Source organism: Haliotis rubra, unplaced genomic scaffold (assembly GCF_003918875.1).
Source record: "Haliotis rubra isolate DU_JTF1 unplaced genomic scaffold, ASM391887v1 Scf938, whole genome shotgun sequence".
NCBI classification, from domain to species: Eukaryota; Metazoa; Mollusca; class Gastropoda; order Lepetellida; family Haliotidae; genus Haliotis; species Haliotis rubra.
This window is the reverse complement of record NW_025767677.1, coordinates 156,356-180,468: the sequence shown is the minus strand read 5'-3', so window position 1 is coordinate 180,468 and position 24,113 is coordinate 156,356. Positions and strand designations below refer to the sequence as shown.

Here is a 24,113-nt window from a genome sequence, read left to right as displayed (position 1 = left end):
ACCCAAATGGATTGTACTGCCTGTGTGTTCTTTGATGGATACTATGTATGTGATGCCAATGGATACCTGATGACCATGCTCAAGACTGGATATGGTTGCCGCCATTTTGTCCACAGATTTGACCTGACATCAAGCTGTAGCCCAAGTCAGCAACTGGTTGAGAGACGTCTGCTTCCTTTTCTGGCAACTGTTGTCTGATGGTTGCCGTTTGCCAGTGCTTCAACCACAGACCAAGAACAACACAGATCACCATCAAGAAGGAAAAAGTGCTTTTGGTTTTGCAATTTTGTTCAATTTTATGTTTATTTGAAGCTTGAGGCAATGTGAATTAAGAACTGAAATGTTTACAAAACTAGCAGAAGAGCCATGACATTTACATTGCAGATCAAATATTGGTTTTTGACTGAAGACTTAAATTAGGCCCAGAAGAACAGATAATATTTCAGCTTGTGTCACTGTCAGCTTATAAGACAAATTGCATCATTTTGAAGAAAATTTGGATGAGAGGCTAAGTGGAGAAATTGTCTTGATTAGTGAATAGTTCCATTTCAAAGTAAGATACTTTCAGTCTATTGGGAAATGTAATTGTCAAAAGAGAATTAATGAACCCTTTTCAGAAATTTTGAAAGATTGTAATGGAGGTAAATAATATCAAAAAGGGAAAAATACATGTGAGGGATAGAAAAATGTCTCATTGTATTGGGCTTCACGGAGGAGTTCAAATATTAAGTCATGTTTCTGAAGTATCCACCATTGCAAGTGCCTCTTTGACATGTCAGGCCTGTTGGCTTGTTGCTTAGCCACAAAGAGGTTCCTGGGCTGACACTCGAACAGCCAACCTTTAGATCTTAATGGATTGCTGTGTGGAGATGACTAGCTTGAATAATTTCAGATGTGCTTAGCAACCATTTTGAAAATGCAGCTTTGTTTGTTTGAGTTATTTATGCAAGTTTGCTACGTGCCTGTCCTTGTGCTATGACATTTAGGAAATGATGCGCCTTGCCCAGGATTCCTCTGGGTTCTCCTGGACTTTGGCCAAGAATTTTGAATACCAAGCACAAAATGTGTTGGAAATAACCACAAGTGCTTTCCCTGGCTTTGCTCTACTAACAGGAAATGCTCTATGTTTGGCCTTGTTCTCCTCTGTGAAGTGAGTTTTTGTTTCTTTTCTGTAATCAGAATTGACTTCAAGGTGTTAATGTCAAGGCTTTAAGGATGTGGGGTTTTTTTTCACACTTTGTTATTTGTTGAATTTATTGTTACTTTTTTCCAGGGCATTTTATGCACAATTTACAAATGTTTGGATTATTTATATGTTTGAGATTTTTTGAAATAAACATTTTCAAATATGAATTGACAAAGATTTTGTTGTTTGAGCTGTGGAAATGGAGGGATGGTGGCAGCAAGGAGATGGTGACCTTGCTGAAGTGTCAAGGTCATTTTTGTTGGTACACGCAGACAGGAATCACTGACACAGCTGTATTTATGTCACATGAATAGTTCACATTCACACACAAACAATACACACAAGGAAGTTTTCCTGCCCATGGGGTGGGCAAGGCTCAAGTGTTATTTGTTACTGGTTAGAAATAAATAAACTTACAAAAGTATAAATACAGTTAGGGGTGAAACGGTATACTGCGGTATTAGTAGAACTGCTGTATTATTCCGTAATGCAATACAAAGATTCGGTATTTGGGTTTTTGTACCATCATTTCTGTCTAGTCATAAAATGACAATTTTATTAAATCAATATAACAAAGATTATGGTTTTGTTTTTTTCATGTTATTAAACAGTGCATGGTTTGGCTCTTGTCGATTTTCTGCATTATGATAATATTTCATATACTGAACTGAAACGGACCGAAATGAAGGCCTTGTACAGCAATATGTACTGTACCATGGTAAGAGCGTACCATTTCACCCCTAAACACAGTACACAAGGACTGAAATGTATGATGAAGTAGCTTGTTCAAATTAGGCCAGATTGACTTTTGCGACATATATGTGTCCTGACTAAAAATGCCATATTGTCTGCATATTTGCAACAGACAATATTACACAGCCACGCTCCCCTTACTTTGGCAAAAAAAAGTTATAATACATGAAACGCACAACCTTCTTTATATACCTGGGAAGCAACACTGCATTGACTTATGATATCCTTACATCCCTTACAGACATCTGCTTGTATGGTTGGTGAGTTAGGTTTGCTAATATTTAAGTTTTAGCCTACTTTCCTCCCAACTTGATGTTATACAGTCACTTGTTTCAACATTGAACTCTCCCAGAAGATAAGCAAGGTGAAGGTGTTTGCTCAAAAGCCTGTCTAGTCTGCTCAGTTGAAAAGAATGCTGCATTACAATACAACACTTCACGTTGTGTGCGCATGATAGCTCTGTAGGATGATAAGATGTCTTCTGCGTTCAGTGTACTATAACATGTTCATGGAAGATCTATTTCTTAGAAATTGGGAAACTTCCTTGTTGAGGAAAACATTTTTTGGGATTGTCAGCTCTTTATCTCGGGCAATGTTGTCAATTTCTGTTGAACAGAAGGATACTGTTCAGATCAGGTTTTGATACTGAAATGTGAAATGAAAGCCTGAAAGGATGCAGAAACACGATGTGTCCTGTTCCAGATTCTTCACAGGAAATATACAGTTCATGTTATTAACGTAGTATTTTAGTACTATACGCCCAATTGATAGCTTACTTGGCAGGTCCCACATATTTTCTTCAGTTAATTAAATTAAAAGTTGTAAGTCAAGCTGAAACCCTGCCTAATGTTAAAGACTGAATTTTCAATATAATTTTGCGTGAGAATTGTCTACTACGTGGTGGATGTGATGATACCATATTCATATCTTGCACATTTCAAAATTTAAAAACCAATACACAACCAGCACCTGTCTTATTCAACTGATTACTTTTTCCCAAATGTTTGTTTTCAGGTTAAAATGGGGTCAAAAATTACTTTGTATGATAATGCCAAAATGCTGGTAGTGTCAGTTATTCTATTCAGCCATTTAAGTTGAATGTTAAGGAAATGACATAAATTGATGCAGAATGAAGCTAAATCTGCAGTTAAGTCTATATTTGAACGGGTTCACCATGTCAGCATTTTTTATAATCATTATTACGATAATTCTTAATCCTTTTCCTCAGTCAGATGTACACAGGTTACCAAGTACAAAAAGAAGGCTTACAAAATTGAAAAGAATGGTTTAAATTAATTTGTCATGAAAAGCTTTGCTCGTTTTTGCTTTATGTTGCCGGTGAAAATGCATTAAGTGAATGTTCGTAATAGGCTAGATGATTTATTGTGAAGGCTATAAACCTCATGAATTTTAATTTGTCAAAAAAAGTGTCATTCAAGTCCGCATGTTGCTCTTTTATGGAGTACAAGCAGCTTTCAAATTGATTGTGTGACAGGCTGTGAATACGAGACTGCAGGTGTGGTTAGTTATGATGATAATGTGACTCTATTGACTGCATGACTGTGCAGATTAATTATTTACCACGTGAAGTATAGACTTGGCTTTGTGCCAAAGCTGGCATGATTACACAATTGCAGGACTTATCCAGCCTATGATGTAACAAGTGTTACCTCACATCTTTGTTGATGCAGAAACTTTCACAGTTGATTCCCACAGGGTAGAAAACTGCTTTGTCAGGCCGTAATCACACGTAGAAGTCTGTTCAGGAGAACAATAGGTGGATATTGTGAAGTATATTACCTTGTGATTAAAGGGGTTCAGCTTTTGGATTAATCGGGATGACTATAGGTTGTTTTGTGGTTGGTAAGCCTGGGTAATACCACTGTTGGATTTGGCAGCTCTGTTCGGTGGGTTCGGGAGAGTGGTTGATGTGTCCTTTGTTGTGACCAGTTTCAAATTGATTGTGGTTGAGGCCTTGAGGAAATAACCATTGATGAAATGGACTGTGGTATATTTCCCCCTTTGTTGCTATGGTTGTATTTGCTGATGGATGTTTCATGACACAGGAATCACATTTTACTCTGTTGTTTTGGTAGTAACATTGCATTGAATGCTCAGTGTATCGCGAAACTGTGATGAATTAAAATCAGTGGCTTGGATTGCGTATCTGTTTGTCACTGTCAAAATTGTGAATGTTATCTTTAACAGAAGATTAGCTTCCCAAAACACGGCAATTGATTCTGCATATATATTGAACATTAGCAATCCCATGTTATCGACTGATCATTTATGCAGTTTCTTGTGGTGTTAAGTAAATATGGTATATTTGTAGAACAGATTTTGTTCCCTGCCCCTTGAAGTTGTTTTGTGCAATAAATTTGTTTGTTTTTTTCCCCTGCAGTGATGTGAGGATGGTATCGTGAAATCATGTCCACTGTCAAGCCACTGTTTCAGTCACTGTCTCAAATCTGCAAGATAGTTTTTAGTTGGAAGTCTTTTCCCATCTTGGACATTATTGCGTATGATATTGTTACAGTACTGTTGAGAATCAGTTTGATCCACAGAAGTGTATTGTCACAGTCCTACCTGGTGTTGTCCAGATTCGACCTCAATCTTGTCGAACTGATAGTGTATGATGTGAGTTCCTCCTTTAGAATGAATATGCAACCAGTGGTGTTGATGGCCAGTTGTATTATGATGTAAATCATCAGTTTCTGTTAGTGGTAATAACTGAAACTGATGATAGTCAAGGACTTCAAAAAGTCCCCCTTGTTATACTCGTCACAAGGTTTCCATTTGGTGTGAGAGAAACTATTGTGGAAGGAACAAATTCAGAATTGACATAGCCACTAATCACGAAGAATGTCTTGAGGCGAGACTTTCCACCAGGTAATTTGATTGCCTTCGCTCGTGTCTGGTTGCCATGGCAACCACTCTGGGAGCAGGATTAATAATTGATTTTCTTTCACTGACTAGGTTCTACAGGGAATAAATCTAATTTGCGAGTTTTTTATTCTTCGATTAGAAGCCAAGGAAACTTCCAAAGTGTGTGGGCAGTACTAACATCAAACGAAAATAGAGCGAGCAGATTGATCAGGCGATGCAGTGAATGGCCCCCAGTGAGGCCTGGCTTCTACTTTATCAAGTTTGCCTGCCATCTTTTTGCCTGTTCTTGTGCTTATTGGTTGGATGAAGGTAGCTGTTGATGATTTGCTGGCCTGGAGAACCGGCAACTGATGCAATAGCCTCCATTTTATATGGCTTAGATTTTGGACCATGTTCAGATTTACCAATATCATCCCTTTTCGATTTGGAATCTGCTCCAGTGGATTTAATTTGCAGGGAAATGGAAGAGGTCTGGATTTTTTCTGGTGATCTGGACATTCTTTCAAAAAGTCAATTTCACTGCATAAGCAAGAGTACATTTCTCTGTGCTAGGGTAACCATGTACAGGCTGAAACATGACTCGCAGCCTATTCTGTTTTTCCAGATACTGGGTTGAGCTTAGAAAGACTGGCAGAGATGTTACAATTGCTGACTTTCATGCAGTGGGGAATGAAAGATTTGTTGTGAACATTAAGTTAAAAATTACACTATAATGAGTTGAAAATTGGGTAAACCTGTCCGTGCAGTACACAGTCATCTCTTTGGTTTAAAGGTTGCTGTTGTCATTTGTCCTTCACAGACGATACCAGACGGGTGTTACATTAAACATTGTTAAAGATCAGAAATAACAATGACTGGGATTTGTCTAACATGCAAAATTTGCTGTCAGCTGGATGACTCATAAGGTCATACAGTCTGGTGGGTAGAGCAGATGTCATTCAACTTGGAGGGAAAAAAACAACATGGTTGAGTCTGTGTGCTTTCCCCTGCACCTTGTCTGGTCGCCCTTTGTGTTGGATTCGGTGTTTGGTTGCTCTTATTGATTCTTTTTTGTCTTGAATAAACAGGACAATCATGGATGACAGATGAAAGAGTTTGTGCCTGACATGTCAGATCCAGAATTGTAATTTGCAAAGAAAATGTTGATGACATTATTGTCAACATACTTTTCTGAATGTTGTCTTGTTGGTTTTTTCTCTTGTTGCAGATATGTTTGTGAAATATAGTGATGGCTGTGAGAATTTTGTAGATACTCATGTGACTGACGGGTACTGGTCATTGTCTTCAAATAAATATGACAGTCTTGGTGTTGGATTGGATGTGAAAATTAGAGCCTACATACTTTGAAGATTGACCTAATTAGACATGGTACTTATCTGTTTCAAAGGCCTGCTGCTCAAAGTTCGTCAAACAGTCACTGTTAGATGCGTAGGAGTGTCATTTATATCCTGAAGGATCTCTAAACCTAGACAGTCGGATATAGAAGCTCCTCCAGTCTGACAAAGACAGAACATCATCAAAGTCGGCAGCTGCAACTGCTCGTCTCTCTCCTGGACTTTGTTGTCTGACCAAACAAAGTTCTGCAGCATGTACAGCCGGCCTTAGATGGCGCTCACATCGTCCACTTGCCATCTTGACTTTTGTATGTTCCATCATGAGGATCTTCAAGAGTCTAGCTTGGCCTCAGCACATCCTTAGAGGAGGGGCTTAACGCAACTGAATGTGTAGACAAAGAAAAAAGACTGGATGGAACAAAAGGAAATTAAGTTTGGATAATAGAGTTCAAATGTCATGTTGTCCATGTCATGGGAATGAAAGGAAGGAGTATTTTTCCAATGACATTTTGTGAGAATGAATATGATTCTGTGGATGCTTACTGAGCACAGCTGCAGCTCTACTCTGTTACTTGCATTGTTACAGTAACAGACAACATAGTTTGAATAAACATGTGCCCAGGGTTCCTAATAACAACTGGGAGGTGATATATATGTGTGTGTTAGCTTATCAAATCACAGAATCTATTTCTAACTACAATACCGGCACTTTTATTAGTTTCTATTTCCATCAGAAATGCTGTTTCCTGGGGTTTAAAAACAAAGTTGGAGTAAAAAAAATATGATGGCAAACATCATTATTTAAGTGTTAGTGAATTTAGCTCTGTGTAAATTTAATCTCATCATGGTCAGTCAGTAATTTAACATTGCCAAACAAATAAAACCTCTTGCCATCTGCTGTGACAACTCAGCAGGCTGAGCTTCAAGGCTGTCTGCAGGAAATGGCCTCTACATATCGCCCTGGCATCTGCTTCCTTGTCAGTTTGTCATCAGGAAAACAGGATGCAATGGTATAACAGTTGTGCGTGTGAAGGTGAGGCAGATGTGGATAAACAGGACATGAATACAGAGTCCCTACATATTCATTTGCCTTCACATCCCCTGTGTAATCGCTTCAGCATTCTAAAGTAGACTCAGTAAGGCTTTTGAAGTTTTTGTTGAACGATTAATGCTTTCATTTCTTTATACCACTAATACTTGTTTTTCAGGATGAGTATGTGTTTTCAAAATAACATAAATGTGAAAGAGGATTGCTGCAATACCTGTCCTTTTTGTTGATCATGGAAAATACGTATATGAAGTAGATGACTTTCAGCACTGAAGTTAGGGAAGGAAAATGATGGAAAACAGATTATGGAACCAAAATTTCCACATTCTCACAGTATGAGTGAAGAAAAATTGCCTTTCACGTCCACATGTTGTTTATTCAAGGCAACTTTACCTGGTGTAACTCAGCACCAGATTGTACACAGTCGACCGAGGAGAGAGCTGAAGCTATCTGCCCCTGCCATGTCAGCAGTTGGAAACGTGTAACATTCACATACCAGATACCTGAGCATTTCTATTAACTGTCACAGGTGTTGTGGGCCAGCCCTTCTATCCAGCGATTTGATTGGTGGAAGCCTTGACTGTATCTACAATCATGGGCTATTGTAATGCTGCTTGCCCAGTGTCTATCTGGGTTTACGTCTGCCAGTGAATAGGATATATTTAGAAGGAAAGGTGGCCTGTTTTTGCTCAAAATGTTGGATAGGAGCCAGCTCACCTTTGTTTAGTTTTGTATGAACAAATAGGCTATTTTCGATCATTATGGAGTTAAAATGTGACCTCTGTGGCTGCAAGGCATATGAATGTCTCCTTTTAGGTAACCCAGACATGTTCTGCATCATTAATCAGTGGAGTGTCCTTTCAAACTTGTTTATTTTTGTGTGAGGGAAACACAACTTCAGTGATATGATATAATATATTTGTTTGTTATGCTTATGTAAAAGTGGGAATATTTATTCTGTAGACATTTTCGGAATGTTGTATTTTGTTGATATCAAGTCAATCATTGCTATTGCTGAGGAAACGTCATTGCTATGTTTGTGAAAATATGAATATGTCAGGGAGACATCTGACGACTTTTCAAAAGGGTTTATCACTGACAGTGTCAAGCATGGTTTGGATTTGGGAAAGCTCTGTGATATAGAAATATTATAAAGTAGATCACTGGAGAATTTCTGTGTTTATGTTGATCATGAATAATGTGCTGCCTGAAATGTTTCATAACTATTGTTAAAATTTGCTGGAATTTGAATAACATTACATCATGAACACTAAGTCTCTCCAAAGGTGTGATTTACCACCAAGAGAACAAATAACAAGCTGGAAGCAGTCTCAATCATATTGGCAATAACATATTTACATTTTCCCATAAGCAATGTTTACTACCAGTTTGAGAAACATTTGAAATTGTCAAACTTCTGTTAAAAAGCAAGACATCAGTGTTGAACTGGGAACCAGGAAGCTTCACATAGCATCTCTCAGTGTACTTGCCTGAGCGTGACCTTCCATTGGATATCTGAACCTATCCACAGGTTCTACAAGTGGGCTCTCTGCCTGTAAGTTTGAACTAAAAAATAGGCAGCAGGGAGGGAATCTGTTGGAGCATATTTGAAAGAGGTTGTTGAAGCAGTTGCCAACTGAAGAAACCAGCTTTTCAGATATGCTGTATCTGATAAGGGCAACTTGAGGTAGTTGCTCACAAGTGAAGAATGTTCTGCTTGTCCCCAGGATATTGAGATATCACAGGCCAACAGCCGCTTGCAGCTTGCAATGAGATAGAAATAAAATCAGCTCTTGAGAGTTCGTCATGGAAACCTGTTTAATGTCAAAAGATATGCTGTGGAATTTTAAGATTGAAGTGATTGCTTCAGTAACTTTCAGTTCACGCTTCCAGTTTTTTGTGTTTTCGTATTAAATAAAACCGGTTATGGTGATCATGGCACATGTGATCAGATCCTAGTGGTTAAAGCTTTCACTAGTCACGCAGAAGACCCGGCTCCGATTCCCCACAAAGAGTACAATGTGTGAAGCCCATTTCTGGTGTCCCTCTCTGTGATATTGCTAAAAGCTGTGTAAAACTAAACTCAATCAGTCACTCACTCATAATTCAAAATAGATGTGTTGTGATTTGTTCATCTTGATTAATGGATGTGTATGAAACATTTAGGGTTTAAATGGAACTGACTTTCATTATGTGAAGGGCAAATGGAATAAGCCAAATCAGGTTTTGTGTCAACATAAGGTGGTAAGTGTTACATAGGTCACAAGTAGCTTGTCTCCAGTGGTAACAATTATCTGTGACGAGGTCAGTTTGACCTTACCCTGATTTGGTTACATCGGCCCGATTTCGTTTCGGGATGCTTGGAGAGGACAGTGACTGGTGGCGTGTCATTGTGATCTTGCTTCAGATGATCGCAGGATTTTGAATTGTTCGCTGTCTTTTTTCAAGAAAGTAATACTCCCAACAGAAAGTCAGTGAAGAATCTTACATCCATCGTTGTGTTAAAAATTAGGTGGGTCCTTGACCTTGGCTCCTCCAGGATTTATGTCGAGGGAAACACACATGCAACACAATGCAACACAACACAACACAACACAATACACTACACTCACTCTATTATGCACCCAATCTATAAAATTTTGTCATCAGTTCTTTGACAAAGATCCCTTGCTTTTCATACTGAATTTCCAATACTTTATTATCACTGTCAGTTAGTTAAATATCAATACGGAATATTACAAGTAAATATCAGGTGACATGTTAAACAGTTTCTTATATCAATTGTGATATACTTCAACTTGCATGTACAAGATGTCTTTGACAAGTCTGGTTTTTATTGTCTCATAGAGGGTGGTGGTTAAAGCATTCGCTCATCACACCAAAGACCTGGGTTTGATTCCCAACATGGGTACAATGTGTGAAGCCCATTTCTGGTGCCCCCCACTGTGATATTGCTGGAATATTGCTAAAAGCGTAGTAAAAACATACTCACTCATTTACTGTTGTCTGACAGAAATATACTACTGACCAATTTGGTTCTTTTTGTTCCCTTCACTTGCGTTGTGCTTGTTATGTTTACTGCATATCGTATCTTGTTTTGTATCATGCCTTTGCTATTGAGTTGTGTATGGTTTTGCAGTGAAGTGTATCTTTATGATCATGCAAATGTGGGGTTTGTCCAGTCATCTCATTACCTATTTGCCATGTGTACAAGGTTATGATATTACACAGGCTAATGGCTTCAATGCTATCTGATTTGGAGGCAGACAAAGCTGAGGAAACAGCATGTTTAACAGATCAAACTCCATACATCAGCTGTTTCAATTCTGATATCCATAGAACTCTCCATGCTCTATCAATTCTGGTTGCAGATAGTAAAACTGAAGAATTTAATGCCATTGGTTTTGATTGTGCACATTTATAGCATGCAGTTCTGTTTCTTTGGGATGATATTGGTACCCCAAAGATCGCTGTCATGCTCAGTTCTGTGTCCTCTGTCTAAACCAATATTCAGATTTTGACAAAAGAACACCCGCTCCTCAAAATGTCATTTTCTAATGATACACTGAACATTCCTGAAGTTGACTTGAGATGTCCTAGATTACTGCCTGCATCAGTGATAGTTTGAGGGTCATCACCTCTGATGCTTGCTCAGTTTTTCCCCTTCTGTGATTGTTTTGGATCTTACAAAAAGACAACCAGAGTTTCTTGAAAAAAGAAGTTAAATTTCAATCTAATGCTTTGCCTCGTGATTAATTGATTATCGTGATGACAGTAAGCCACCTATCGATATGATAATCTGATACACAGGGGTTGTGTTGTCATATTAGGTACATGGCTGAAAGATAGCTGACGTCAGTGAGAGGTTGACATTAATTGTTTACTGAGAAAGTTATTGAAAGTTTCGAGGTAGAAATAATTTTTACGGCCAGATCAATATCTGATACTTACTTTCGCCGCAATGCAAGACATTGTGAAATCTCTTCTTGAATTTCAAACCATTATTGTCCATTTTATGACGATTATCCAATAGCACAAATCTTATTGCTATGAAAATAGCAAACTGGAATGTAGGAAAACAATTTTTGATTATTGCACAAGATATGTATTGCGCAAATGTTCCTTGTTGAAACTGACAATATTCTATAAACTAAATAACAAGATACATAATGAATCGGAATGACAATACATATACTAGTGCAAATATGTTTAATGACCTATTTATTATCTAGTGATCTTTGTGTAATATGTATGAATTATAGCAGATTATTTCTATGCCATCTGGTTCATTATTTGTGAAAAGGAAGCTTAAGTTTCTGTGATGGTAAGGCTTTGAAAGTAATTATTTTGAGAGGAAAGGGAATTATAGAGTGTCTTACATCTGAATATTACTACAACAAATTGTGTTCTGTATCCCCAAGGATAGTCTGTCTCACAGTCCCTGAACCACATTAATTTCCCTACTGCCAAGCCCTCTCTGCTGTGCTAAAGCCCCAAATAAAGCAAGTCTAGATATCCTCAGGTTCAGGATCTGAATCTCTGGTCTCCCTAGCGCTCCTTTTCAATATAAATGGGCTTGTTTGTTACTATCGAAATTATATATATTCAGAGACTAAGCCTTAGTCTACCCCAAGGACTGAGCAATGATCTTGGAGATGCTCCTCCGAAGGTGTAGGTAGTCTTGTTCTACTCAGTTTAATTTTTAGTCTTTCAATCTTAGCTTAGTTAAGTGGGTATGCCTTGTAGTGTTCTTGGTGTTCGAGAGTAATTTCTGATGTAAAATGTTCAACCAACATTATCAGTGAGGGCAGTATGGGCAAATGTTTGAGCAGTTTGTCAAGATTTACTGCTGTCAGCCTATACCAGTAGAAATGGGGGGATAAGATGGCCGCCAGGTTTTGTTCAGTATTCAGTTACCCAGTTCAAATATTAATGGAGTCTGGCCAGGGTTGACAGGCCCTTTCACAAGACAAAAGCAGGGAGCACAAAGGGAATGCTGAAGGGGTGTGGACGCTGAGCTTCTGAGATAGGAGGCTTTCACAACTGTTGTACTTAACTGGCCGAGTGGCAGACCTCTTTGTTCACAGCAGATTTTGAACAGGGTAAAATACAGGGCTGACCTTTCTGGATCACTAATAATGTTAGTGTGAGTTGTTCATAATTGAAGAGTGGTGGCTGGTTTTGACATCCAGCATTATATAGGAAATCCTGAAAGATTGCTTGACACAAATGGTACAATGCTGTTTTGATCCCAGATAATAATTGGCATCACAAAGAAAACAGGATAGAATTTTTGAAACAAGTATGATTGAAGTGAAAAGTGATCAGCATTGAAAGGTCTGTTCAAACTCTGGACATAACTTTCATGTAACAGAATCGAAAAAAATAATGGACTGCTGACATGTAATGTGAGGAGCAATGGATTTTAGTTTTTGAAAACTCATCAACTCCTGAGACTAGGAGCCATCTAAATTGGTTTAATTGCATAAGAAGAAACGTCACATGCAGTGTTTCCATGACAACCGTGACTTTAACATTTCTTCTTCGTTCTGAAAACATTGTCGTTATGTCACATGGGACATGCTGTTGTTTCTCTCGGCAAATCAATATTCATCTAATATTCAGTGGAATTCCCCATTGGGAGGAAAATAAATTGTCATAATACTACTTCGTAGTTACTGATCAGGATGTAGATGATGAACAATGATAATAAAATTCCATCAAGTAACAGGTGAGTTGAAAGAGAATACAGAATCAAATATCCCACCGTCCTACTGTTGGGGTCAATAGCCCAGCTATTGGAGGCGAAAATCTCATTTCACTCTGAATACAGATAGCAACCCCATGGGCAGTGTCAGACATTATTGACAACCACCTTCCAGTATGTTTGATCCTCAATTACTCTAATGGCCTGTTGCCATGGCAACTACCTTGGATCAATTCTTTCTCTCTACTGTAAGATCAGACTGAGGAGAGCCTGAATGTTTTTGATCATCATGTCTATAATGAGAAACCACCCAGAGACATGCTGTTGAAACTTACAACATTAAACACTAACGTTTCTTCCATGAAATATTTTTCCATGGAATTAATTCAAACTGACTAAAACTGTGCCTAACACATATTTTCTTCTCCAGCTGCCAGTAAAATTGGTGCAGGTCGCAAACAAAATGGAAATGGCTGTTCAGCCGACAGGATAATCCCCGGTATCAATCATTCATGAATGAGTAAAGATTGTAAATTTCAATCACTGTAATGGTTATTCTGGTTGTAGGAACTGAATCAGCTGCCAAACAGCATTGTCAATATGCCATGGAAGATAATGAGAACCAATGCTCACAAAAGTTGGGAGAATATTTACATCCAGTCTGGGAGTTGAAATGCTTATGTTTACTGTGCTTAAGTTGGCTCAGTGTAGATTGCCTCATTGGATGAATGTGTGGATGGTTGTATGTAGATACTGCAGAAGGTCCTTTGTCTTGTATGTCATTATGTTGACTTTTCAGAATGCTAATTGGTGTTCCAGATGGAGAATATAATTTCAAGCATTAAAGTAAAAATACTCTGAAGCCAGGGCTTTCAGCTTAATGGATCCTTGAGGGTTTTGCCTTCTTTTTAATAATCTCTGGAACAAATGTTAGTGGAATTGGAATAGATGTTGCGTGATGGTCAGATCAAACTGCACAGAAGGTTACAAATAATGAATGAGGAAGCCTTTGCCAGACACACAACTTGGCATGCCATTTAACAACCTAGAATAACTAAAGCATGCTTCTCATTCCAGCAGGCTTAGACAATTGTAGGGGCTTCATCAAATACTCCTGCAGAGACCATCTGGGAGCAATTGCCCATTGTACCTGACCAATGAGGTTAAACTGGTTCTGCTGGCTGCCACAGACACCTGGCCTCTGCAGCCATTGGGTGGAAGGAGGCTGTTCAGGGTTCATGATAACATCAAGGCCTTGCCTAAATTGGCCATAAATATTAAAGGTGCATTGACTGAAATATGATCTGGACAGAATTGTGTAAAGTGAGTGATGCAGATGACCATTCAAGACACAGATGAAACATCTGGAGTTTGGGTGCCCTCGACCCTGAAATAGCCAGAGCCGGTTTCAATGTCTGATATGTGCATCAATATGCAGCTAAATTGCTGCGTTCTTCCACTTGAGACAATGAATAATCCCAGCCTGTGGGTCTGCTTGACCCTGAAATACATAGATGTAGTCAGCGGATTAAGCATTTGGTGTGTAATAACAATCCTTCCCAGGGGCACACTTGATCTGTATCTGCTGTCTGGTCAGTACTCCCCAACTGGACGATATCTGTTCATAGCACTTCTGAAGGGTAATAACTCCACTGAAGAGCTGTAATTCCTCCTTACATGGCCTTGACCTTTGGTCAGCAAGCCCTGCAGTCCCTTGCCCCAAGGCTGGCTGCTGTCTGATGAGGTAACTTAGTGAAACACTTATGATGTAATGATTCAGTCCACATCTGCTGGCTGTTAGGATCACAATGAGACAAGCAGACAGGCTAATGGATCTTTTCACTATTCATGTTTGGATACTGAGGGAAGGTGTGGATGAGAAATTTGCTTATGAAATGTTTAAATCAAGATGGTTGATGACAATTTGAAGTAGCTGTTGGCTTTAATTTGGAAGAATTGCTTTCAGGGATGATAATCAAACTGAGTTTACTTTGGAAACATGTCTGATATGGATACGTGCTTAGAAGGGCCTCTTTGGGAGGAAAAGGAATAAATGGAGAAAGTGTATTTGTTGTTAGTAGAAGGATTATAATTTTAGTGAATTAATGTGTGCTCTGTTTTCTGCACTTTTGTCCAGACTCAACTAACTGGTATGAACCTTGCTTAGGTAAATGTTGGATTGAAATGATGTTTGCTTATGGTGTTGTCAGTTGAAATAACAGCACATCACATAAGACTGGTTAAAGCTTTAGTCTTCTCCAGGTTGTAGTAATGTTGTTTCAGGAATAGTGTCACCCTCCAGAGGCAACCATTTTGAGAAAGGGTCAGCACCTGGCCTGTTTTCAACTTGTCAGAAATTCATTAATCACGTCATCTTGACACCATGAGAAATTGCCATGTCCAGCTAATGGAAGTTCATTACTGGAGACTTATGTAGAGCAATGCCTTGATTTATGAAGATTCTCTGTCCCTTTGAATTGAATTGTTACTGTTAGTGCATTTGCAATGTATAAATTGTATATACGATGGAGTTTACATTTTGGAGCAAAATTTATTACAAGTACAACACATGCATACACACATTGTCAGTTGTGTCATCTAATTAAGTGGAATATATAGGTCTGCTCATCTGGTATTGTGAAACTTGTATCATAAACTGCTGTCTGAAGTCAAATATGGTGTAGAACTGATTATTCCTCTAATCGATCTCAAATTGATCAAGCTCTGAGATGGAGATCTGTTCTGCATTTCTGTTGGATTAGGATGCTAAACCCATCTGCAACATCATGTGTCTTGCTATCCTTTGTGACCTGCAACATTTGAGAATAGTTCAGTTGAGAATAGCACAAAAATATTGTTCCTCCTAATAGGTGCTAATAGGTGAGTCTAGGAACTGTTCAGCGTAGTATCAGACTATTCCTGTCCAGAGAGAAGAGTCATTGCCTTCATGTTTTCCCGAAATACTTTCCAAAGATTAATGACTGTGGTTGTGTAAGCTCCCTGGTGTGTGATGCTCCCTTGATTTCCCCCAATGGCAGAATAATGACTGAACCATCTTGATTAAAGTTGCTATTTTGGCTGACTCAAAAATGTCAGTTCTGCAGCCAAACTGAAGAGTAAATCCATAGTGAAGCTTTGATCACGACTTCAGATCCAGCGCATATTATGTGCCCAGTGACGTCGGCATTGCTTCTGCTCCGATACTTCACCAAGGCAATGCAATTGATCACCAAACCTTTTGATGCATTCAGCACTGATACCACCCAGTGGACCTTGTGTTCAGTCTGCTGTTGATATCACAGCCCTTTATTAGATCCCCTATGGAGAAGAATTCCCATTATTCACACTGTGACCCTTGTGCTAAATCCCTTGTGTAAATCCTGGTCATCAGGGAGACCCCCATCACTTGCCCACCTTTATCCTACCCCAGGGGAAGGGGGGAGGGGCACAGACACCAGGATCACACCACCAGGATTGATTATGGCCCAGTAAAAAGGCTTCTGGTCCTGCTGCTATGAAAGTACACTTTAGTACATGGGGGTTTTTGGACAAGAGAAATGTCAAGACCATTGCTAGACCGGTTCTGGTGTGGAAACAGCTTGTTAAATGTCTAAAGATTTATCAGATAGGGTTTGAATGATGGACATCTAGTGAAGTTGTTGTTCAAACATTTAAGTGGTGAAAGCTTTGCCTGTTTATGTTACAGTTGTTAATGATTTTACGACCAGAAGATTTGGGTTAGAGGTACAGATATGACATTTATGGCATTAGATTCAATAGATTTTGTTAGGGATCATAAAGTCAAAGTGATGTTTATGCCTAATCTCTGAACATATATAACTTTGAAAGAAATAAGTAACATTGAGAAGGAATCTCCGTTTGATGAGAGTTTCAGAACCTGAATCTGTAAACTGTAAAAACTTGCTTCATTTGGAGCTATGCTATTCCAGTACTGGCCAAGCAGAAAGGGAAATAGTATGATTCTAGGAGGAACCAAATGTTATCAGCTTTGTGCATGTGTAAAATTATTTTTGAAGTTATTTCCAGAACAAATGACATTTTATAAAAACAATCCTAAGCTTCACTCTGGGTATTAAGAGTTCATACCTCATTATAATTTTCTCACAGCCTGTTTATGTTGTATCGGCCATCTATAGATAAGAAGGATCTATTAGTTTCTGTAAATATCAAGCAGTGCACAGACGTGTCACAAATCCATACATTGAATGTCTTGCAGTGGGTAGAAAGCAGTATTGATGAATTTTTTCAATACAGGATATATTGATGAAATCCCTAGGTTACATTTATTCAGTTCTCAAGTTCAAAGGTACTGCTGTCAGTGGAACCTGGTGCAAAGGTACTGAAGTGTATGGAACTGATTACCCCGGTTGTATGGTTGGTAGAACGTGTGATGGAGGTAGTACAGTGCAGACTAGAGTTTCCAGGTACATGTATTATGGTCTCTGTAGAGCTTATTCCGAGAGCTGGGTCTACAATCAAGCTCTGTCACACTGCAGGGTTTCAGATGCATCATTTTCTGTGACATTTTCAACCAAAATAGCCCTTGTCAGTGGAACTGATGACCTTGGTGTTATAGTAAGTGGAACTGATGACCCGAATACTTTAATCAGTTTATCTGATGACAGTGGTATTATAGTAAGTGGAACTGATGGCCCTGGTATTATAGTCAGTGGAAGTGATGGCCCTGGTATTATTATAGTCAGTGGAACTGATGACCCTTGTATTATAGTAAGTGGAACTGATGGCCCTTGTATTATAGTCAGTGGAACTGATGACCCTGGTATTATAGTAAGTGGAACTGATGGCCCTGCTATTATAGTCAGTGGAACTGATGACCCTGGTATTATAGTCAGTAGAACTGATGGCCCTGGTATTATAGTAAGTGGAACTGATGGCCCTGGTATTATAGTCAGTGGAACTGATGGCCCTGGTATTATAGTCAGTAGAACTGATGGCCCTGGTATTATAGTCAGTAGAACTGATGGCCCTGGTATTATAGTCAGTAGAACTGGTGACCCTGGTGTTATAGTAAGTGGAACTGATGGCCCTGGTATTATAGTAAGTGGAACTGATGGCCCTGGTATTATAGTAAGTGAAACTGATGACCCTGGTATTATAGTCAGTAGAACTGATGGCCCTGGTATTATAGTCAGTAGAACTGATGGCCCTGGTATTATAGTCAGTGGAACTGATGACCCTGGTATTATAGTCAGTAGAACTGATGGCCCTGGTATTATAGTCAGTAGAACGATGACCCTGGTATTATAGTCAGTAGAACTGATGGCCCTGGTATTATAGTCAGTAGAACGATGACCCTGCTATTATAGTCAGTAGAACTGATGACCCTGGTATTATAGTCAGTGGAACTGATGACCCTGGTACTTAAATCAGTAGAACGATGACCCTGGTATTATAGTCAGTGGAACTGATGACCCTGGTATTATAGTAAGAGAAATTGATGACCCTGGTGTTAAAATACCAGCAATATCAAGTCGGGAGAACTCTTGAATTTTAGCCACTGGGACTGCCCAGATTGCTGTTTCAGGTGCACACGTACAATTGTTGTTCAGCCTTTTCCATGATGCCGCGAGTAAACACAATATAACCTATTGTTAGACAGTTGCAGGGCCCAGCTTACACTTCCATCCCTTCAAATAATCAAGAAAGATGCCATTGTGTTCTGACTATTGTTGATTTTGCATGACTGCTTCTTACGCAATCCGAGTTTAATTGATGGTTTCCCCCTTTTTCATGAAAACATCATTACACATTGAAAGACCCACAGGCTGTGCTTTTGCATTGCTTTGATGTTAAAGATACTGACGATCGACCCATATATACATTTTCCAATCCAGTGTTTAACACAAGCCATTGTAATCATACTGATAATGAGAAAAAGTCATTTAGTGACAGATCATGGCACACCCATGAATAGCTGTACATAGAACTAGGATTTAATGTTGGTGTATGCAGAGTAACTGGAATAAGGCATATGAATATGCATAAGGGATATGCAATGACATAATGCAATGTCCCATATGGTGTACTAAAACATGTGCATGAAATTTTCATATTAACAGCATGCCTTCAATTTCCGCGTTGTTATGAACCAGCTTGAATAAATGTATTATGTTTTCCAGAACTGAAGATGAAACCCCACCTCCAAGCGACACAACTGCATTTGAAAAGCCAACTAGCGTATTTAATAATGATCAACAGTATCGAGGACGCCCAAGGGAGAGGATATTTGGGGTGGGCAAATACACCCATGGAAAACACACTGATAGGTGAACTTGTTTTCTGTCCATTCAGCATGCTTGTTTGTCCGTGTTTCTCACTGATGTATTCTGGGTCAATCCGTGTCGAACTTCATACACAATTTTAACAGTATGTTTTAACTGTTGGGCTGCAGAAGTGAATAATCTGCTCTTGGGTAACTGTTGTTGAAAAACTGTGTGTAGCTTTTTGTGTTGTTATTTTGAAAGAAATATGAAGTATTTATAATTGGCAGTTACTTTAAAGAAGAAATGAGGTTTTGTAACTGGCAGATGAATACCACAACCATACTGTTTTAGTACTGATGCATGCTGTGTCAATGTGCTGGGTCAGCACAAATTTCAAGCAGGGTTATGTACAAGTGGTACTTGCTAGTACTTGTGGCATACCCACTTGTGACGGACATTTTGAGTATGGAAAGACTTACACAACTAAATTCAGTGAATAGATGGAAAGGTACTTTTAGCCCTGCTCAGCGCTACCACAGTTCCATCGTTCATACAGGTGTCAGTGAGTGTGTGTGTTTGCTTGTTGTTTAATGCCGCCCTCAGCAATATTCAAACTATATGACAAAAGCTTGTAAATAATCAATCCTGTACAATACAATCAAGCTATAGTTCCAATGAGCTACCAAGTGATTGAGTCAGTTGTTCAACAAGCTGAGGTATCTGGGACCTATTCTTACCCGGAATCCCATGGGAGTGGGTTCATTGAGAATCTTGGTCAACATGGGAATCATTGAGGTGAAATACAAAGGCCTTTACTATTGAATACCTTTGCTATTTTATTAGGTATAAACACACTAAATATAATACAGTATACACATTTGTTCAACATGTAATCAATGTTAATTCCTTAATAAATGACACATGATCAAAGAGGCTAATGAACAGTTGGATGTGCAAGGAAGCTTAGAGATAAACATACTTTCATTTGAAAGTGATTTGGAGAGAAAGACTTTTTAGATTTTAGATTTTAGATTTTTAGTGAAGTGAAATTCAAAGGCAGTTAAACTAAACAGGCAATTTTATGAGGTAAACACCCACACTAGATATGATGAACATTTGTTTGACATACTTACTCAATGTTAAGTCCCGAATAATGACACATGATCATAGAGGCTAATGAACAGTTTTTCTGCACACGGTTGCTGTTTGATGTGCAAGGAAGCATTTTTGAAAGATGTTTGGAAATTAAGCTTCTGAAGAGATAAACTAGAGAACTGGCTCTGATCTTATGTGTAGAAATCTGATGTTAATGGAGGTCATGTTGCTGGAGCATGACAGAAAGTACAGGTGAATGAATACCCATCCCTTCAGCATCATGACAAATGTCATCTCTGTAAGACTGCTTTTGTGGGTTATCTTGGTGTCACTGGACTGATAGATCCAGAATGCAGGCAAATATACAAAAGACAAAGTCTATTTTCAGTAAAACTGCTTTTGTTGAATGGAGACCTTGTCGCTTGCAGTCAGTTTTCTGTGTCTGAAGTGGGTATCCATGTTAACTGCTACAGGGTTTCTCAGAGGCCGAGCACTAGGGATCATGATAAGTACATGACGTTTCACACATACACACGTGCATGTCTTGTGGCTTTGCAGTGAGTGAATGAGTTTAGTTTTACGCCTCTTAGCATTATTTCAGCAATATCACAGCTGGGAACACCAGGAATGGGCTTTACATATTGTGCCCATGTGGGGAATCGAACCTGCGTTTTTGGCATGATAGGTGAACGCTTTAACCACTAGGCTACCCCACTGCCCCCTGTGGCTTTGTAAGTGAAATAAATTTATATGTTCAAAAGATTTCTTCCAATGACCTATGATATTGAAATGATCTCATTACATAACGCTCTTCACTGCATTAATGAACAGGCAGGGCTTGCATGATAATGAATTCAAACATTTCCCCCAAACATGAACCAGTTTTACCAAGCCACCTTTTACCTTATCATTCACTTCTGATTCCTGGTGATTGAGCTATTTAACAGCGAACTGTATGACCAAAGTCCGTGGTATTTGAAATTTACAGACCACACTGCCATTTTGAAATTTCTCATCTCATCTAAATTTAAACAAGAAAGATGAACCCTCTTGGGAAATTACCACGGGGAGATACAGACTCTGGTTAATAAATCTTCACTAGTTTCATCCATTTTAATTTTTTTTTCATGACATGTAAAAAGCCTGAGTCACCACAGGTCGTGAGATGAGAATAATAGACAAGCTCACGTTGGCAGGCTCATTTTTGTTGTCATGTGACATATAATTTTATGATGCTATGTGTAAGTGGGATTGTTGATGTGTGGCTCTTTTCCTCACCACTGATTTTACAGTATCGTCTGTTAAGCTTTGTTGGCTGATGGTGTGACAAGGATAGTGTTCTTGTAGCTCATTAGTGATATGTTTTTGACATCACATGGCTGTTTTGCTCACTTACTGGCAGATGGTATTATCTGGCAATTTGTTAGAAACACTTGATGAGAACTCCGACCGGGGCTGCTTCAACTGTTAAAAGTCAGTTGCCAGGTCAGTATGATTTGACCCAGGTCATTAGCTATTTTTCAGTTTTCCTTCTTCTTTTGAACTATTGCTTAATCTTTATCAATCGTTACCATCCAGCAGTGTTTAATTTTGAGTGGTATTTGCTGTTTGTGATTATATGGTGTTATTGTGGTGCACTGCATGTGCCTTTGTCATAGATAATGGTGGAGTGTTCCGGAAACAGGTACTTGTGTTGTTATTATGTTTCCCTCATAGGCCGACATATCTCAGCTGTACCGTATGACTTGCATACTGTATCGATATTATATAAATGGCTGGTTTGTGTGACAGAATACAGTCGGTGGTCGATGTTTTAAGGACGTGTAATGCATGACATTTGCTGACCTAGATGTATTATCATCACATGAACTTATGCCCATTTAAAGAGGGGCATTCATGCCTCGTCTCACATGAGGTATTTGTCAGCTGAATCGCTGGCACTGTCACAACTTATATTCATACAGTATTGATGTTATTGCAAGGTGAACTTTCTCATGGAGGTGTAGAGGTAACTGTTTTTGTTTCTTCTCACTTGATCTGCTGTTTCTTTCGGTGGTAGAGATCTATGGTTGTAGTGTTAGTATATGACATTTGTCCCTCTGTTGATTAGGTTATTTTGCAGCAGTGAACTTTGGATAAGTGTTCCGATTTGCCCCAGGAACATATCTGGGCTTGTCAATCCCATCTTGCCAGTAGGGCTCTTATGGTGTTTGTGCTATGACAGTCATGAATAAGATAGCTTCGTAGATGTTTGTTACAAAGGTGTTTTGTCATGAAACTCTGTCAAATATTATTGTGCGCTTTTGATTTTGGTATAATCTCACCTGCTACTGTCACATGCTGAGTGTTACTGGTTGTCATAAATAGGATTGTGGAAATTAACTTGTTACTTAGCACAGCTTGTTGGAACCTAACTTTCATCATAGTTTTAGTGTGAAGCTTGCATGTTGTAATGCTACAAGGAAAGTTTCGTTTGTGATAGGAACTGAGTCTTCTTTCAAGTGGTCATGTGACTTGACTTGTGCTGGGGTTGCCAATTTCCATCAGATCAGAAATAAAGTTGGGCGGAATATATTTACTTGAATTTTTCAGTTTGGAGAAAGATTTTTACCCTTAATACGCAGCCACATCTCCGATTATTGTTACATACAAGCACATGACATGTATGGAACACTGCTTAAAGAGCCTAATCAGAGGGTTTTTTTCTAGTCTTGAATGGAAGGAGTGAGAGGCTTGCTAGACATGGCATATTGATTTCTGCTGCTGTCTAGATAGGTTGGTTATGTCTGAACTTACCATTTCCATAGTTGGACAAAGTGTGTATCTTCCTAATAGGGACTCGAAACACATTTTTTCCATATCGTTGGGATTTATGGAGTTTTTTGTGTAAGTTCCTTCTTTACCGTTTTGTGTTTGTGTCTTCTAGGACTGGAGCCTATCCCGGGAGGCCAGGAAGACCAATTGACGGGTATGGCCCGGAGAAAGAAGGGTATGACAGGACACGAGCAGTGTCTCCACCCCATCCCCCAGTTATTGCTCGCCCAGCAGAGCTGCCAGCACGTATAAAATCTGTTTCCATATCCCGGTCTCCTAGCCAGAGTCGGTCCCGCTCACCAAGGTCAAGGTCTCGATCAAGCAGTAGTGGAAGCTGGTCTTCTCACAGCAGCAGGTCAAGATCAAGGTCACGGAGGTAAGGATGATTAAGGTTTAGTTGATATTACAAGAACAAATTATGATATGCCCTATTGAGACTGTTGGAATGTCAGATTCAACAAAGTGGATAGTGGATACAGCACATTTTACTTCTTTGTACTTCATGAAGAAAACATTGACACAATTTGAGATGACATTGAAATGTGGAGATGTGTAAAGAGCTTGTCTTATTTTATTTCAGCCAGGGAAGCAGTCATGGCAGTCGGTTACAAGGGTCGGTCACAGCAGGGTCCAAGCTTCCATCTTTGGATGGCAAGGACTCGCAACATGATAAACAGAAGAGTGACGACCAGTCGAGTAACGCAGAACGGAAACCTCTTGGCATCTGTGTGACAGGGTTACCACTTCGCTCCAGTGGTATGTGATATTGCATTTCTTTAAGTACTTGTTTCAAAATGACAGAAGTTGCTTTCAAATTCATGTCATATCATCTGTATTCCTATGTCATTAGACTCGAGGTTGACATTTTTTAAAAACTGATGCTTATTCAGAGCTCCAGATAAGATTTAGGTCATGTGGGTACTGTACCCACTGTATTTTGTTGGAGCGGGTATTATGAATGTTGAGTGGGTATTTCATTGTCCGTTACCCACTGCTTTCAAATATGTGCGTATTTCAGTCATTTTACTCACCTAAGTATTATGTC

The 24,113-nt window shown here is 39.0% G+C and overlaps 1 protein-coding gene across 4 annotated transcripts in view; it reads left to right on the top strand.

Moving 5' to 3' along the window:
* The window catches only part of LOC124264696 (msx2-interacting protein-like), a 52,095-nt gene that overhangs the window by 17,161 nt on the left and 10,821 nt on the right, over nt 1–24,113 (top strand). For 3 of the 4 annotated variants that reach the window (XM_046699456.1, XM_046699455.1, XM_046699454.1), the window contains exons 3-5: nt 19,076–19,222; nt 23,181–23,444; nt 23,649–23,824. In XM_046699456.1, the coding sequence (XP_046555412.1) occupies nt 19,076–19,222; nt 23,181–23,444; nt 23,649–23,824 (587 nt within the window). The remainder of the gene's footprint in view (nt 1–19,075; nt 19,223–23,180; nt 23,445–23,648; nt 23,825–24,113) is intronic. The other variant, XM_046699457.1, reaches the window with a different exon arrangement.